At 49.3% G+C, this 15810-nt stretch overlaps 4 protein-coding genes and 1 long non-coding RNA gene across 6 annotated transcripts; 2 read left to right on the top strand and 3 right to left on the bottom strand.

Moving 5' to 3' along the window:
* Window positions 1-52: 52 nt before the first annotated feature.
* cib3 (calcium and integrin binding family member 3) lies at window positions 53-3087 on the bottom strand. Its single transcript, XM_029131001.3, has 6 exons — window positions 2951-3087; window positions 2607-2641; window positions 2173-2284; window positions 1537-1684; window positions 394-589; window positions 53-322 (listed from the first exon to the last, which is right to left on the bottom strand). The coding sequence occupies exons 1-6, from the start codon at window positions 2999-3001 to the stop codon at window positions 301-303; spliced, it is 564 nt and encodes a 187-aa protein (XP_028986834.1). The 5' UTR covers window positions 3002-3087; the 3' UTR covers window positions 53-300.
* Window positions 2591-4243, top strand: LOC114844011 (uncharacterized). Its single transcript, XR_003783671.2, has 4 exons — window positions 2591-2730; window positions 3594-3774; window positions 3960-4014; window positions 4107-4243. It is a non-coding gene; the product is annotated as an uncharacterized LOC114844011 (long non-coding RNA).
* A 253-nt stretch (window positions 4244-4496) lies between these two features.
* admp (anti-dorsalizing morphogenic protein) lies at window positions 4497-6186 on the bottom strand. The gene is made up of 5 exons (XM_029132747.3): window positions 5892-6186; window positions 5680-5816; window positions 5479-5601; window positions 5209-5398; window positions 4497-5096 (listed from the first exon to the last, which is right to left on the bottom strand). The coding sequence occupies exons 1-5, from the start codon at window positions 6184-6186 to the stop codon at window positions 4678-4680; spliced, it is 1164 nt and encodes a 387-aa protein (XP_028988580.1). The 3' UTR covers window positions 4497-4677.
* A 1619-nt stretch (window positions 6187-7805) lies between these two features.
* pnhd (pinhead) lies at window positions 7806-10767 on the bottom strand. 2 transcript variants are annotated; one of them, XM_029132748.3, is made up of 7 exons: window positions 10632-10767; window positions 10361-10456; window positions 10068-10207; window positions 9587-9860; window positions 9140-9321; window positions 8284-8342; window positions 7806-7956 (listed from the first exon to the last, which is right to left on the bottom strand). In XM_029132748.3, exons 1-7 carry the CDS (start codon window positions 10678-10680, stop codon window positions 7806-7808), a joined length of 951 nt encoding a protein of 316 aa, XP_028988581.1. In that variant the 5' UTR covers window positions 10681-10767. The 2 variants fall into 2 exon arrangements, with proteins under 2 accessions (XP_028988581.1, XP_055359618.1); XM_055503643.1 differs by lacking the exons at window positions 7806-7956; window positions 8284-8342 and having other exon boundaries at window positions 8840-9321.
* LOC114845014 (serine/threonine-protein kinase NIM1-like) lies at window positions 9854-15801 on the top strand. The gene is made up of 4 exons (XM_029132745.3): window positions 9854-12407; window positions 12484-12747; window positions 13205-13473; window positions 13552-15801. The coding sequence occupies exons 1-4, from the start codon at window positions 12338-12340 to the stop codon at window positions 14293-14295; spliced, it is 1347 nt and encodes a 448-aa protein (XP_028988578.1). The 5' UTR covers window positions 9854-12337; the 3' UTR covers window positions 14296-15801.
* The last annotated feature ends 9 nt before the right edge of the window (window positions 15802-15810 follow it).

Raw genomic sequence — 15810 nt, 5'->3', positions numbered from 1 at the left:
TGCAAAACTGTAGCATGTGTTTTTATAGTCTGGGGAAACTGGACACCTTGATGGAAAACCCATGGACTTGATGGTCCCAGCTAATGAAGCTTGTCTTGATGGTTGGCTGAGGCTTCTTTTTGGTGACTCACCCACTGTCACATCATCATCTTCACTGATGATTTCCAGTCACCGTTTTGTGATTTATTAATTCTCATAAATATGTTCAGTGTTTCTCTGCTTTCCAGCTGCGACGCAGGTCAGTCTTTGGTTGTAGATTCAAAATCAAACTAATGTAATCTACCTTACTGCTTCATTTCTTTATATCCTTATGTGGAAGGTGCTGTAAGGAGACAGGCTTCCATTAGCATACAGAGCATTGACGTCTCTACTTCATAATTACTGAGGCTTCACCTGAGGAAGTCCGGAGCTCGAACTATCATGTGCTGGAAGTCCTCGAGGGACAGACGCCCGTCGTTGTCCAGGTCGGCTTCATCGATCACCTTCTCACATACCATCCTCACCTCGTCCTCCGTCAGCTCGTTACGGGTCAGCTTGTTCAGCGTCTTCTCCAGGTCTGATTTGCAGATGAAGTCATCATCGTTAAAATCTTGCAAAACACAATAGAAAAAAAGTTAACTGAGAAAATGAGTTTCCTTTTTCTGCCTTGGAGCTGATGTGACCAGATACAACAAGCTGCTGAGAGTCTAAAGCCAACGCACCCAGAGGTTAATCCAGGTCTTCATTAGCATCATAACTTTCTTCAACCTTATTTTCCTCTGTAGCTCATGATTAATGAATGAAAGCGTTTCCTTGACCCATGACTGAGACCATGTGTAGGTAACGTCTTCTTCTGTCAGCAGTTGTTAATTAGGGGGACATCGGTGCTGACTTTGACCAGCTCTTTGTCTCTCTAATAGGCTGGTTAATCATTTAGCAGCGTGCGTGCGCCGTCTGTCGTGGTTACAGCTCCGTAACCCTTCACCACGCATGTGGAGCTATCATACAGTGTAGCGTTACTGTATTAAAATGCATGATTCCCATGTCTCAGCGCTATTGTTAAGACAGCAGGGCGAACAGGGGGTCAGAGTTCAAGCTTATGTAAGGGTTTAAAAGGGTTTTTCTTTATTCTGGTATCAGAACAATTTTGGGTCTTTACTCTAAGGGTCGTTTCCCCAACATATGTAACATTGTTTGCTTTCTTTTCACGGATGACTGCAGAAAATGAGTTTCAGGAATCATATAATAAGAGCAGTTTCTCCCATCAATAAGTCCTAGAAACACACAAGGAGGATTAAAATCTATCTGCCTTTGACCTGTGACTGGTGGTATTTGACTTTCTAAAGGTTCCAACCAGCCCAGATTTAAAACGGGTGACTCTAAGATTCTGTTGTTGAACTTCACTAACAGCTTGTTTGAATTTCCCCTAACAGAGTTGGACATCACTGAGGTCTGATTCATTTTCAACATATACTCTTACTACTAATAATGTTCCAGTATTCAGGGACTTCAGCAAAAGAACACACAACTTCTTTAAACCCCACTTTAATACGTTACCATATATTTTGAATGCGTAGTAGGCCTTGAGGTCGCGCGGTGCCATCTCGCTCAGGACTGAAAACATGTCTAAGAAGTCGTCCAGGGTCATGTTTCCTTCTCCGTCCTCAGAGAAAACCTCAGCGATCCTCTGGCGAAACGGGTTGTCCTGGACAGAGGAGACACCAGACGACTGTGAGCCCAGAGGTGGAAGCATCTGCTACGACTTCCTCTGATGAATATCAAGCCGTAAAACTGTGTTTTATTTACATGTGTAAATCAGCCACAACATTACGACCACATGCTACTTTTTATTTGGGTGTCATGCTGCTCCATAATCTATAAACTGTCCAGATTTTGACTAATGGCGACCACAAGGCAAAGTATGATCGTGAATGTCTCACTCTCCCTTTTGCTTCCCTATCTCAGGTGTGTTAACACACCTGTTTACCTTGCTGTCATTGTGTTAAGAGGCAGATAATTGACCCTTTTCCAACAAGTGTGTCCTGAGGGACCCACCAGCATTCTGCCAGTTTAAAGGAGTCGGGTAATGTATACGCGTCCAAAGAATTCTGTCGATTAGTTGGTCATTAATTATGAAGTGGGAACACAGGGAGAGAGTGGGTGTGCAGGGTGTGTGCGGAGCACCGGGTCCACCTTCAGCTCTGGCATGCTGCCAATCAGCTCATATGGTAACTTCACATCTGGGTGGTTGGTGTAGTCAAGGGGAACGAGCTGTGGTGCCAAATCCCGATAACGGTAGAAGAGTCTAGAGAAAGGTTTCAAATATTTACTTTCAGTATTGAATTACAAAATACGGTATCTTCTGTATTATCTAGTTGTGTAGAAAGTATTTAGGTAAGAATCTAATATTTAGATACAGAACTAGTTCTTAAAGTGTTGTGAAAAAAAATCAGATTTTACGTAGCAGGTGATGTCAAAGCTGGTCGGCCCCACAGTGGGACAGTCCTCTGTAGTTTAAAGTTACAGTGCAGTATTGTGTCCAGCGATAATCAGCTGTGTCTGGGTTTTTCACCAGCAGATACTCCGATTATATAATTACACAGTTGATAATGTCATTGTACGCTCACCTGAGAATTTCTTTTCTTGTAAAATAGGTACAGTCCTGCAAACACGACAGGAATGAGCTTGATTTCATGCGGATGCAGCGTTTCTCATACAGTGTGTTGTTTAATCACCGGCCACGTAATTATTGTAAGTAATTTCATCATTTGCTGATGAATTAAAAAAAAAAAACTAGGAGTGTTAGTTTGCTTCTACCGCTGAATGTCAAACAGACATATGATCAAAAAAAACATTGAGCAAACTCAATGTTGACCCAACTGGACTGCACTAGCTAAAATAAAAGCTTTGCCCTGATCAGCAGCCGGCGGACGCCCCACATGGCCCCGCTACACAAAAGACTGACACCGACCTGGTATGCGTCCAGCTGCTGCGCTGTAAAGATGGTCTGTTTATTCCCCATGACTGGAGCGGAGCTTCAGGTCCATCGCTGCTCCAACATCAAGTGCACGTTTAGGGCGTGTGGATATGTCAGATATGAAATACGGGGACAAAAGGAAGCGGGAGCCAATGAAGAGATCAGGTGTCGGGCTGTCGCCGGCTCCTTTGGTCCCGTTATAATGGCAGCATTTCATGGTTTTCTCTATTGTGAAGCGCAGCCCCTGTGACAATGAGCGAGGGCTGTCGTCCAGCATCATGTCAAGTGCTATCAACCCCCTTTAGTGCCACTCTATGGCCAACGCCTTGCTCAGCGCTCGGGTTACACTCTTTAGAGACAGGGCTTTGTGCTGGGCCCATAGAGTTTATGATGAGACACAGTTTATCCCACAGTCCTGCACAGTCAGGTTGAAGTATTTCTGATGTGACACACACACTCAAACATCTTGACTGCATCTAGTAAAAGCCCTGGGGATCATCCACGAATGAAAACCCAGTATAAGACAAATAATGAGCAGTCACAATCTACTGTATAAAGATTGAAGCTCTGCTCCGTATCGCCTGCATCTGTCTATATCTTGCTGATGTGTGCTTTCATGTGGCTTCTTCTGCTTCAGCCTCCCGTTGATTCGGATCTTCTGCCTTTGTTTGCTCTCTGCCTGGAGGAAAACGCCAGCTTTAATTACTCAGCGAGGTGTGAATTAAAACACGTCCTGGAATGTCGCTGCGCTGCCAAAAATAAACTCGAGCCAAATTAAAACCACAGCGACGTTTCCAATTCTGATTATTGGAATCAATGTGAGTGATTTTAATTATTTTCTTTGACACCGCATATTCCTTGCCTAATGTTGTGGTTGCTGATTAATTAGATTGACAAACCTTAAGACAGTTGATGCCTAAAGGGCAGTAGTCTAAAGTAAAATACGACTTTTGAACGTGCACCAAAACTAGTTTAAGTAAACTAACAGAATGCTGCTTCACAGGGAAGTAGATGGATGATGACCCTAAACAGGCTGTGAAAGAAAACATGGTTCAGAGGTTTGTGTGGTTTTTATGTTGAAGCCTGTAAGATAGTCTGTACTCATAACATGAACTTACTGTTTTACATATATTTGCATTTGCTCTTGCAGCCTTCCTTCCTTTTCAGACTGAGCTGTCGTCACCCAGGTGCAGCTCAGCGCCCTCTAGTGGTGGAGAGGAGGCTGTGCAGACTGGCCTCCGATCAGATGTCTGTCAAAAAAAAGCCAATCTACACAGTCGTCATTCAGCTTGAATGAACCTTTGCACAAGTAGGCGGCTAGCATTTGTTTAATTTGTTTATTAATGCTGTCGTTGTGAACAATACAATCCCATTTTCCAAAAGCATCAGCACAATGAATTCATTCCTGCAAAAGAATCTTTTAAATCAGTTTATGTACAAATATTTTGTTCTGCTAACATCAACGCGTGCAACACAAACTACAGCTGAATACAAACGTTTTTACAAATGCATTTCCTTATTTTGGATTTCCGGCATTTATTCTAATGCCATTCAGAAAAGAAAACATATACACATTTACACCTGAGATCACTTACATCATATATTATAATTTATAGATATATACATATATTACAGTGTCACATGTTGGCTCATGAGTAGCACGGTGGCGGTTCCAGACCCAGTTCCCATCTGTGCATCCTGACGTCAGAGTCTGGTTGACGTCAGTGGCAGCCGCAGCTTCCCGCCACCATGTCGTTGTACTGCTTCAGCACCACGTTCTCCTCGTCGTCGAAGTAGAGCAGGTTGATGGAGAAGAGCTTGTCGGGCACGCAGCACGGCGTCTCGATGCCTTTGATGAGCTTCAGCGCGTTGATGATGGACTGGACCGTGGCGTGGTTGCTGGGCCTCATGTTCTGGCCCAGGGGGAACGGGCAGGAGCCCTTGCAGTGGTACGCGTTGTAGCCCCTGGGGGACACGATCCAGCCCGACCAGCCGATCTCGTCGAAGTCCACGTAGAGCGGCAGGCGCGTGCAGGACCTGGACGCCTCGGCCTCCTCGCCCGAGTCCACGGAGCGGGCCCTGCGGGCGGCAGAACCGGCCAGCGGGGCCGGGGGCAGGCTGGCCACGGCCGCGGCGCCGCCTGGGAGTGGGGGAGCAGAGAAGGGCTGAGTCGTCTGATTGGCCTGAGCCTGATGTGCATGAATTAGGAGGCGGTGGGAGCAAAGCGTGACCGTCCGGCGCCGGACTCTCACCTGTGCTCTGCAGAGTCGTGGAGCGGCGGCCGTCGTCGGTGAACAGGACCAGCATGGGCTGCTTACTCTGGTGATGGTTGCGTCCGGAGGCGAAGCGGACCAGCTTGGGCTCCACGGGGCTTCCTCCCAGGGTGCGAGCCACCACGTGGAGGCCCAGGTTACTGCCCTCGTCCGCCATCCAGGATCGGACCTGTGCAGAGAGAAGCGCAGGCTGAGCTGCTGTTTGAGCGCTGGCCCGGCGGCTCGTGAGGAGCAGCGCTCGGAACCTACCGCTTGTGTGATGGTGAACACCTCCCACCCGCTGGAGTGGACCGGCACCAGGCGAGACGACAGCAGCTTCCGGTCCTGCGTGCCGTTGGCCCTGGCGGCGTCGAGCAGCTGGTAGATGCTGACCTGCAGGGAGCGTCGCAGCACCGTGAGCACCCAACCAACGCCGCCCGCTGCCTTTGAGCAAGCGTTTCTCCCACGTACCTGACAGAAGTGATGCCGGTTGAAGGTCGGCGTTGCCTGAGGGCGCAGCTTGAAGAGGTGAAGCTCTGCGGTGAGAACTTTCTCGGTTCTGGCCACCGTGGACAAGTTGAACCTGTACTCCACCTGTTCACTGCGCGCTGCGAGCACGGTATATAATTAGACACCAGCGTAAACACGTGCACGGTTACACCTTCAAACGCACGCAGTCTTACTTTTGTCAAAGAAGCTGCGCACAGTGTTGCCCTCCAGTAGGTTCGGGTCCTTGGTGACTCCGTCCACGTCAGCCACCGTGTTGTACAGATCGAGCATGTACTGGGGCGGCTGCTTGCGTCCGTGGACCGCAGGGGGGTCGTCCATCCCGAAAACCTCCAGCAGCCTCTTGATGGCGGCCGAGCGGATCTCCTCCGACTCGGTGTCGACGCTGAAGTGGTTTTCCATGTAGCTGAAGGAGGGCCGCGCCGCGACGGCGCACAGGAAGGAGGCGAAGCAGAACGCGGACATCAACATCTCTGCGCTCGCGGTGCGTCTGCGTCCTCGGAGCGCACGAGCTGGAGTCGGAGTGAGTGACTGCGGGCTCCACGAAGGTCCACTTTTATAACAAATGCCCCCGGTGACTCCCCAGTGCCCCCGAAGCCTCGGTAAACAGCAGCAAAGATGCTATTTGGTCGCAAATGTAAATCACCAATCAGCGAATATAAAAGGGCGACTAATGGAGGTGTTAACAAGGTGTGAACCCGATTGTAGATTTTATACCGTCCCATTGTCTCCATGTCTGGCAACAAACCTCCAAATATACTGAAACTGGCCTGTTACAGACCAGCGATGGGTTTATGTGGATTAGGTTTTATCTTTGGTTTATACGTCGATAGAGGAAGGAGATAAAGTTATGGACGGAACCAACTCCTCGCGGACGCGTCGAGGCTCTCGCTTCACTGCGCGCAAACGAATCCATCAATTTAGAATAATGCTCGCAGTGTCTTTGGTGTAAACCGTTTAATTCTGTGAAAGGACGGGTGTCGCGGACTACACGTCGTGAGATTTGCATAACTGCTTATGCAATTACAGCCGGATCATCGCCCAATTTGCGGGTTTGCTTTTGAAACCACAGCAGCTGCATCGAGCTCCTGCGGCGGCGCGATTTAATGTGGCGATAAACGGTTGGTCGTGACTTTTTCTCCTAAAACCTCAGCTGATAAAACTTTAATTCGGCCTTTTCCGAGTTGTTTCGGACGTGGGTTACAGCATAAATATATAAAGGGCAGCCAGGATTTGGTGCTTAATATAAATTGTATTTAGTGTTAGTCTAATTAATGTTTATTTCACCACAAACAGAATGGATGAAGATTAAACATGTGCGTGGACACATTCATTTGTAATTTTATCTCTAAGCTCCCTATCAGTTTCATGCTTGAATCTATGAAACCTGCTCAAGTCTTTCACCCGATATCCACAAGTGGCGACTTGTGCCATTTGTTGCCTTTGATCCATTTTACGCACATTTACGCACGAACGTTACGCAACAAAAAAACAAACACGGTCCATTCTTTTCCTCTTTCTGAGCGTCCAAGAGATCAAAGTTCGACCTACGTCGCACCTTTGAAACAAGCCATAAACCGCTTCTATTTAATGGCGCAGTAAACTGTGAGGTTTGTTTCACACATTCATATGAGGACAAGGAACAATTAAGAGCGTGCACGTGTGTTTTTCCAGAGACCTGGATGGTTTCTGTGCGTCTTGAAACTTATTTCCAGGCTTTTGGAGCTGATTTGTTGCAAATCCTATTTAACTGGTGAGGTTGCATTCGCACTGCATTGATTCTGTAGTTATCTGTAGTATCATATAGTGCTGTATATGATTCTTACCTGACCTTGAACAGACTAACAATTATTTGGAATCTTGTTCTTGTTTTTGTTGGTTTTTATTTGTAGTTTTTTGTGTTGCAAAATATTTCAGTCTGTGCAGTCTTTATTTACAAAATCGTCATATTTACATATATTACATATATTACAAATAATAGTTTAGTGTAGAAAGTCTCTAAAGCTGCAGTGTTCAGGTGAACCGGTTGCACGCTGTGGGAGCCTGTGAAGCCTCCGGAGCCGCTGGTTTTCCAGTAGGGGGCATCGCCTTTAGCTCTGACACACGCAGGACGTGATGGAGAGGACCGTGCGAATGTGGCCGTGCTGGTTGATGAAGCTGTGGCTCTCGTGACCCTGAGGAACGCAGGAGCTGGACTGTCTCTCAGCCCACAGCTGACAAGTGGCTGGATCAGATGGACTCCTGCAGATATAAATTAAAAAATATATATTAAAGTCATTTTGTGCCCACGTAATAGAGACCTGTGACAGTTAAATAAATAGAAGAGTTTATTATGTTATATTGTTTTCTTTTGTTTGGTATTTTTTCCAACCAGTGGCATTACAAAGAAAGCACGGCAGCTTTTTACATGTCTGTCACAATCTCTCGCACAGCAGGAGGCCTGAGAGACATTTGGCGCAGAAAGGAGCATAAAGGCCCGAATGCTTAGTGACCGAGGCGTCGGAGCTCACGGGCAATTATCATGAGAGGAGCGGAGGAGGTGTGTGTGGCAGCTGTGTTCGTACTTACCTGAGAAGGCACTGGTTTCCTGTTACGCAGCCTCCCAAGCATCTGCCCACATCTATTTCCTGTGGAAAATTAGCAACACAGAGAGAGAGCAATCAGCTCACAGCTGGCCACAAATATTGACCCGGTTGGAGGGGACTCAGCTGCCGGGGACTGCTTTGATTCAACACCTGCAGGGGCCATTTGTGTTTGCAATGCGCTCACACTTTAGGTGCTCGAGCACAGCAGATGACTGCGCCTGTAAATCTAAATCCTCCCCACTCCCCCATTTGTTATCTGATCGTAGTACGATGCTCAAATCAAAGATAAGAACTTATTACAGTGAAGCGCACTTTGCAGGAAATACCTTTGAAGTGGGAGCTGAATTAATGCTGTGAGTAAAAGAACAGTGTTTAAATTCCTTCTACAGACACATTTTGTTTTAATGCATTTGTGCAAAAGCACAGTTAATACTGAGAAGAAGCTGAAACACGTGTCACAGTGTTTTGCTTTCTAATACACTTTTCCTGCTCCGTGCAGAAAAGTCGACTGAGCTGCGGCAGAAAAAACCCCACTTTGCTCATTTGCAAATGAAACTGATGGCGTCTGCTGCCGTGGGCCGCGCATGAATAAGCATGGAGCACACACGCCGAGGCCCTTCACAGCGGGGGCGTGCGGTGCCAGCCGCCCAGCAGCGGATTAGCTTGATTAAGTGCTGCCCCCGACGCACGGCTGGTGAATAAAGACACTTCATTACGGTCTGACGCCCGACTCCCGCCCCATTTCCTCCCCACGCGATCACAAAAGAGGCGAAAGTGGCGTCGTCAAAGAAGGTTCTGGTCCACGCGCGCCGGAGGAAACCCAGACGAGGTGGACTTACTTTGAGCCGCTCCTCTTTGACTCCCTCTGCGTGGTACACGGCTTCGTAGTAATACTCTACATGTGAGACCCGGTAGCAGCTCTCCTTCAGCTCGCAGGCCACCACAGTCTGGACCAGGTCCACTTTGTTGGGCGTTTCCACCAAGGCCGAGTCGAACACCGTGGGGACACAGGAGAACCCCTCTGTGAAGCATTGAATAGGAACATGTTAGTGGACCCGAGTCACTGAACGCAGCCTCCGCTCAGCGTTCTCATCCTCGTGTCTTTAAACCAGCGTCTACTGCTTCTCCAGAGGTCCAGCTGTTCTTTTAGTCAAAGCTCTCATATACCAGATGTTTGCAATGTGTTGTATGGATATTGTGCACCGTCTTTATAAACAAGCTATTTCCTGTTTATTTCCTGGGTGCCTGTGGCGCTGGCTTCACTTCCTGGTTTCCTGCATACACACCCGGGGAGCCCTTGGACCGGGAGCATCCTCCCACGTCGATGACGGCCTCGTACGGCGTGTCCGAGTAATACGTCCGCAGCGCCGGCACGCGGAAGCACTGCGACAGCCGGATCTCGCAGTGGCACTCCTCGATGACCTCCACCTCCCGCGGGCCCTCCAGCAGCAGCACCCGCTCCACCCGCATGCCGGTGGGCTCGCACGCCTGGTTCATCCCGCACGAGGGCAGCTGGGTCGGCGCCGCCGCCTCCGGAGCGTCCGAGCCGCGCGCTTTAATCTTCAGGGAGAAACGTCATTTTGGCGTTTGCATCAGTGTGTTTTTACACTCACAGGCTGAGATTTTAGTTCATTTGTTTGTGTTAAACCATCTAAATGTTTAAATCCTCTCTGACTCACTGTCAAACCTATTATTAGAGGCTCAGAGGGGTGACAGATCTCAACGTTACAGCGCGCCCCTGTGGCAGCGTGCAGAAGCCTCACTCACTCTTTTGCTCTTGAGAAATTCCAGCATCGACGAGTACTTCGAATACTCCTGCTGTGCAGCGTCATGTGACGACCTGGACCCCCCCCCGCAGTGTGGCCTGCACATCCCCACGTCTATGCTGACAGGACCCCCTGAGATGTCTGAGAGAGAGAGAGAGAGAGAGAGAGAGAGAGAGAGAGAGAGGAGAAAGATAGAGAGAGAGAGAGAAAAGCCAAGTGGGCGTGATTTCAAACTGCAAGGCCTCGACTGATGATCAATAAGAACCTCTATGTTTAAACCCAATGCATTGTTACCTTGTCCAATATATACAACATGGCTCTGTCTCTTGCAGCACGCTCTCTGTGTGAACAGATTTCTGTGATCTGTGTGTCTGCTCAACACTCCAGTCCCTTGAAAGCACAAGAAATGCACATGTTGAAGCCCCACAGACGTTGTTCACACTCACAAAGTCCAGTCAGTTCATTTAAAGCTATGGGCATCACGTTTTCCATCACACACACAGGGATTAACCAGGAGCCGCATCAGTAGCAGTGAAGGAACCAAGCAGAATAATGCAGTACTTACAGGTCAGGTGGAGCAGACCCAGCAGGAGCATGAGAGGAGGAACGTCCATGGCTTCAGTCCAAAGCTACTCCTCAGCTGCCGGATCCTGACTGTCCCTCTGCTCCAGCGCCTCTGATATTTAAAGGGTTGAGCCGAAGCCTCCAAAACAAGGCGTTGGATCAAATCGCTAATCAAATTTCAATGCAGAGTGGGAAGGTGGTCTTCAAAGGAAGCCTCCGCGTCCTGTCTGTTTCTGCTACGAGGACCTGCGGCTCTAGTGTGTCGCCCGGGCCTGAGCTGGCGCTAATAAAGGGCTTAAGTAGCCTAGAACCGTTAAAGTGTCGCTCAGTCAAAGGCATTAATCATCTTTTATCTCAGGGGGAAGGTGTTTAGCACCTCGGGGTTAAAACAAAACCCGGCCAAAACACATAAACAGGATCAGCGTGGGGCCCTGGTCCTGGAAACTCCAGCACCTTTGTGTTTATTCATCGTGGCACCAAATGGCCAGACCTCTCAGAACTTCCCTTAAGGAGTCTTCTTGAAAAAGTACGAGGTTGAATCACGTCGTCTGTATTAACGCTGGAGGTTCACATGGTTTTCTAAAGAACCCAGTTGGGAAAGAAGAACTAATAAAACACACATTATTAATGAAAAGTTCCCCATTTGTTCCAAACGTTGGTCTTTGTGACAGTCACGTCCGTGGATCCTCCTGGTTTCTACCTCTTCATAAAATGCTGATTATGCTTTGAAGTGCTGATGTGATCCCTCATCTTCACGCGGATCAACAGATCATCATCACTCAGACACCTTGATTAGGGCGACGGCTCCCACGGTTTCTATTGTTTCCGTTCATTAAATCTTACTGAAATCCGATCACAATCTTGATAAAACACAGTTTTAGTCTCCGTGATTTCTTAATTTAATCATGTAGCGCACAGAGTTTGTTTGAGCTTCATGGAGTTCACCACCACATGAACAAAACAATTCATCTGGGGACGTTTTTGTAAATCATTAAAGAGCCTGAAGCTATTTTTAATGTCTTCCTGGTGACTGGTTTGCTGAGTGACTCCCAGCTTCTGGTGCCGGCGTGGACTCTCCTTCACCGCTGCACGTGCTGAGACGATCACCCAGGTGCTGATTGGATTAACATGACTCATCTGTGACATGGACCTGCAGCTTATGCTTCCCAGCGCCGGGTGATGGGGTGACGGTGGCAGACAGTCCACTGCTCCGTGTCTGGGTCGCTGTCCTACTGAGGACACCTTCACACACCATTTGTTATTCAGACACAGGGAAGATGTGAAAGCAACACATCTTTACTACGTTTGAATGAAAGATTATCTTTTATACTGTTAAAGCATGTATCATATTGTTAATATGTAGTTCTAGATTTTCATTTAGTACTTTGGAGACTACAATGACATTAAGCCCCCTAAATACAATGAAAGTCCTGAATTTGGATCCTGTTAACAGTTACATCCATTTCTAAATGTCCTAATAATGATGATGGTGGTGATGTTGAGCAGCTTATCCTTCAATGTCCCCTTCAAGCACCTGTACCCGTCTGGGTTCACGTCAAGCCCCTGTAAAGCCTGTGTCCTGTGTCTGCAGAGGGAGGAGTCCCAGAGTCTGGGTTACAGGACAGCAGCTCCAGGTCACACAGAGCGGGAGCAGTGGAGCGATCAGAGCATCTGTCACACTTCGCTCTGGTGTCTGGGAGCGCCACCATGTATTTGACCGGCAGGAACAACGCAATCAACATAGAAAAGAGCAGGAAGAACCTAAAGGGGAAAACATGTGAGTAAGTTTATTCTTCATGCACTCATCCGTTTACACCAGCATGTATGATCCCAATCTGACGCCTGCCTCTCAGGGGCCCAGCTGAAGACGCCGCCGCTGCAGGAGGCCGTCCTCACACCCTCACCCCGGATGGCGGAGGCGAAGGGGGGCGCGGCCGACGGAGGGGAGGCGCCGCGGCGCACGGCTTTGGCGAAGGCCTTGTACGACCTGACCCACACAGAGGCGGTGCTGGATGACCTGGCGTCCGGGCGACGGGTGGGCTTCTACCAGCTGAGGGGGGAGATCGGCTCCGGCAGCTTCTCCCAGGTCAGACTGGGGATACACGACCTGACCCGAGGTGAGACACTGGAACCGGCCACGTTTAGCGGAACGTGCTTTGTGTGGTTTCATAAGACACAGTGTGCACACAATAGCAGACTTGGGCGAGTTTCAAATATGCTTTTATGTAACAGTAACATAATAATGTTCGGAGGGTTTTACCACCACAGACTAACGCCTTTGTCACGTTCTGCTGCATCTCATGCTGCCAAAAGATCCATATCATCCATCAGTTAGGCTTTAGAGTATAATAAATACAACACAGCTTATTGCTCAATGTAAGTCCAGTCTGGGTCAATCCAGATGTCAGGAGGTGATACATAATCCCATCAAGCAGCTGAGCCACAGTTTGTCTCCAGCCTTCGCCGCCTGCAGCTTGCGATAAGCAAACACTTTGAGGGAAATGCTGAAAGACGTTGATCAACACATAATGAGGAGATTAGATGATATGAAAGGTGGCGCTGTCGTCACGGCAGAGCGGGTGGCGGTGAAGATCCTGGATAAGGCGCGTCTGGGCGGGCGCTCGCGGGCGCTGCTGGCGTCGGAGGTGTCCTGCATGGAGCGGCTGGCGCACCCCCACATCGTGCGCCTGTACGAGGTGGCCGACACCGCCCGCCGCCTCTACCTGGTGATGGAGCACGCCGGCGGAGGGGAGCTCTTCTCCCGCATCAGCACCAGGGGGCGCATGTCCGACCTGGAGGCCCGGCTCGCCTTCGCACAGATCCTGTCTGCAGTCAAGTACATGGTGAGGCCGCGGGATGAGCTCATTATAGCTGGTCAGTTCGACTGGTTTGAAACTAAAGCACCCTCTGCTCTCTTCCAGCATGATGAGCATGTTGTCCACAGGGACCTGAAGGCTGAGAACATCTTCTACAGCAGCGCCTGCTGCATTAAAGTGGGTGACTTCGGCTTCAGCGCCTCCTGCCGCCCCAGCGACATCCTCCACTCCTTCTGCGGCTCGCCGCCCTACGCGGCTCCGGAGCTCCTCAGAGACAAGGGCTACGTGGCCCACTTTGCGGACCTCTGGGCTCTGGGCGTCCTGCTCTACTTCATGGTGACGGCCACCATGCCGTTCCAGGCCGCCACCGCGGGGCGGCTGAGGCGCTGCATCCTGCAGGGCTCCTACGCCGTCCCCTCCCATGTGCCCGGGTCGTGTCGGGAGGTCATCGCGGGCCTCCTGAGGCTGGTGCCCGTGGACCGGCTCACTCCGCCTCAGATCATGGCCGGCGGCTGGATGAGAGGCATCCAGTCCCCCCAGGCCTACTCCTCCTGCAGCCCCACGCCCTCGCGCCTCGGGGACCCCGCCTACGACCCCAGCCCGGACGAGCTGGTGGTGAAGGCAGCGCTGGAGGACCTGGGCATCACCAGGCTGCACCTCAACAGCAGCTCGGACCTGAGGAGCCCCGTCACCGGCTGCTACCGGATTCTGCTGCACCGCCGCCAGAGGAAGAGCTCGGCGGAGGCTCTCCAGCCGCGCGCGGAACGGTCACGAGTCCGAATGAAGTGGCGAGCCGGCTCTGACGGCGCGCTGAACAGGCGCGACTCCGCCGTCTGCCTCATCATGTGAGGAGCACGGCCGCACGTCTGCACGAGGCCGCGCTCCCGCGCCTCTCGTTATTTACGGCCCTGCAAGTACACGGTTGTTCAGAGTGAAGGAAAGTAGCTGTTACAACGGTTTTGGGCTCAGGTAGAACAGTACTGATTGTTGTGGCAATAAATACAATGCAGGGTCCAAATACCTGCTGCTGTGCAATACCTCATTACTGCTTTCATCTGAGCTTTTTATGATTTATGCGTCACTACTCGGCTCTAAACCTGTACAGACTCCTCTTCTCATGCTGCCGTTATGAGGTTTATGCTTTTATATATATTATAAGTCATCGTTGTATGACCTACTTTTTTGTGTTTTCACATTTACCTGCTCATGGGTTCCATTTCCAGTAGTTCGTGGCCAGCTTTCATCCTCTTCTGCCCTTTGATGAGAGCCTGACGAGGCCCTCGTCGCCGTGCCAACGGGCCGTTTCTCTCTGCCCCGGCTTGTAGCAGCGGCGGCTGCAGCACATGTCAGCGGCGTTGTGGTCTAAACAAGAAGCGACGGCGCCCCGGCATCACAAGCCTCTCCAAGCTGTAACCTAATGCTCTGACCTCTGAAGGTGGCATCTATTAGTCATGCCGAATGCAATTTCAGGCGTCCATCAATGCTGCGTGTTCTATTAATGTCTTCGTAATTGTTATGAATTCGTCAGGTGATCTATCACCTCTTCCTTTGGGCTAAACTGGCAGCTGATTCAAACAAATACTGCACCTGTGTGCCACGGATTATTTCCTTTTCACTGTAAATTGCCTCACTTCACCTTTTTAGCAACCGTTCCATCATCTCAATTGCTACCAATGTGTACATTAATTGAGCAGATTTGTTCATACTTTTGCTTTAATCAACAAGTTCCAGGTAATGACACACTGCTGGGTATGTGCCTCTATTGTCTGATAATGTTGCCATGGAGCCTCCTTTAGCACGTTGCATTTTGGAAGACGAGACCTCCACAATGCACTGATGTGTGGAAGTCATCAATCTGAGCAGACAGTAAAGTCAAACTGCATTACTCATAGTGAGATTTTATCAGCTGCGTGTCCCAGCAGTTCTCACAAATGTCCGTGGAAATGGGAACGTAATGTGTGTGGATCAATGAGCAAACGCAGCGGCATGTCAGACTAGAAACTGGTTGTAAATCAACAAATGTCACATCCACAGACTTCTAAATCTCCCTGGTTTATTTCCTATTCACTTTGCAGTGCACAGAGAAAAAGACAGGCTGTGACATGTAAAACCTGAACTCACACTGTTGTATATGGTTTTATTAAGGTAAAGGGCACTGGTTTTGATATAAGTGATTTCCTATGACTTTAAAAGAGTCACTTCAAAGGTTTATTGTCTGAGACTGGTTACATATCTACTGGTTACACTGGACTCATGTTTGTGATGATGCCGATAGGTGATACATTAGACACAGACTAGTCATATTCACCACCATCAGGTCGTCTTCTCAGTTTTGTCAGTTGAAATAGAAAAACATTGCAAAAC

This window comes from Betta splendens, chromosome 17, assembly GCF_900634795.4.
Source record: "Betta splendens chromosome 17, fBetSpl5.4, whole genome shotgun sequence".
In the NCBI taxonomy this organism is placed as follows: domain Eukaryota; kingdom Metazoa; phylum Chordata; class Actinopteri; order Anabantiformes; family Osphronemidae; genus Betta; species Betta splendens.
Note: the sequence above shows the minus strand (reverse complement) of the source record. Positions and strands in the feature narration are given on the sequence as shown.

Coding starts and splice junctions, on each gene's coding strand:
- cib3 (XM_029131001.3), bottom strand. CDS start 3,001: ATGGGGAATAAACAGACCATCTTTACAGCGCAGCAGCTGGACGCATAC. Junction 1,685..2,172: donor GCAGCATGCCAGAGCTGAAG/GTGGACCCGGTG, acceptor TCCTCTGTCCAG/GACAACCCGTTTCGCCAGAG. Junction 590..1,536: donor CTACGCATTCAAAATATATG/GTAACGTATTAA, acceptor GTGTTTTGCAAG/ATTTTAACGATGATGACTTC.
- admp (XM_029132747.3), bottom strand. CDS start 6,186: ATGTTGATGTCCGCGTTCTGCTTCGCCTCCTTCCTGTGCGCCGTCGCG. Junction 5,817..5,891: donor GCGCAGCTTCTTTGACAAAA/GTAAGACTGCGT, acceptor CCGTGCTCGCAG/CGCGCAGTGAACAGGTGGAG. Junction 5,399..5,478: donor TGTTCACCATCACACAAGCG/GTAGGTTCCGAG, acceptor CTCTCTGCACAG/GTCCGATCCTGGATGGCGGA.
- pnhd (XM_055503643.1), bottom strand. CDS start 10,680: ATGGACGTTCCTCCTCTCATGCTCCTGCTGGGTCTGCTCCACCTGACC. Junction 10,457..10,631: donor GGGTCTGCTCCACCTGACCT/GTAAGTACTGCA, acceptor TGTGCTTTCAAG/GGACTGGAGTGTTGAGCAGA. Junction 9,861..10,067: donor AATTTCTCAAGAGCAAAAGA/GTGAGTGAGGCT, acceptor TTCTCCCTGAAG/ATTAAAGCGCGCGGCTCGGA.
- LOC114845014 (XM_029132745.3), top strand. CDS start 12,338: ATGTATTTGACCGGCAGGAACAACGCAATCAACATAGAAAAGAGCAGG. Junction 12,408..12,483: donor GAACCTAAAGGGGAAAACAT/GTGAGTAAGTTT, acceptor CCTGCCTCTCAG/GGGCCCAGCTGAAGACGCCG. Junction 12,748..13,204: donor GATACACGACCTGACCCGAG/GTGAGACACTGG, acceptor TCGTCACGGCAG/AGCGGGTGGCGGTGAAGATC.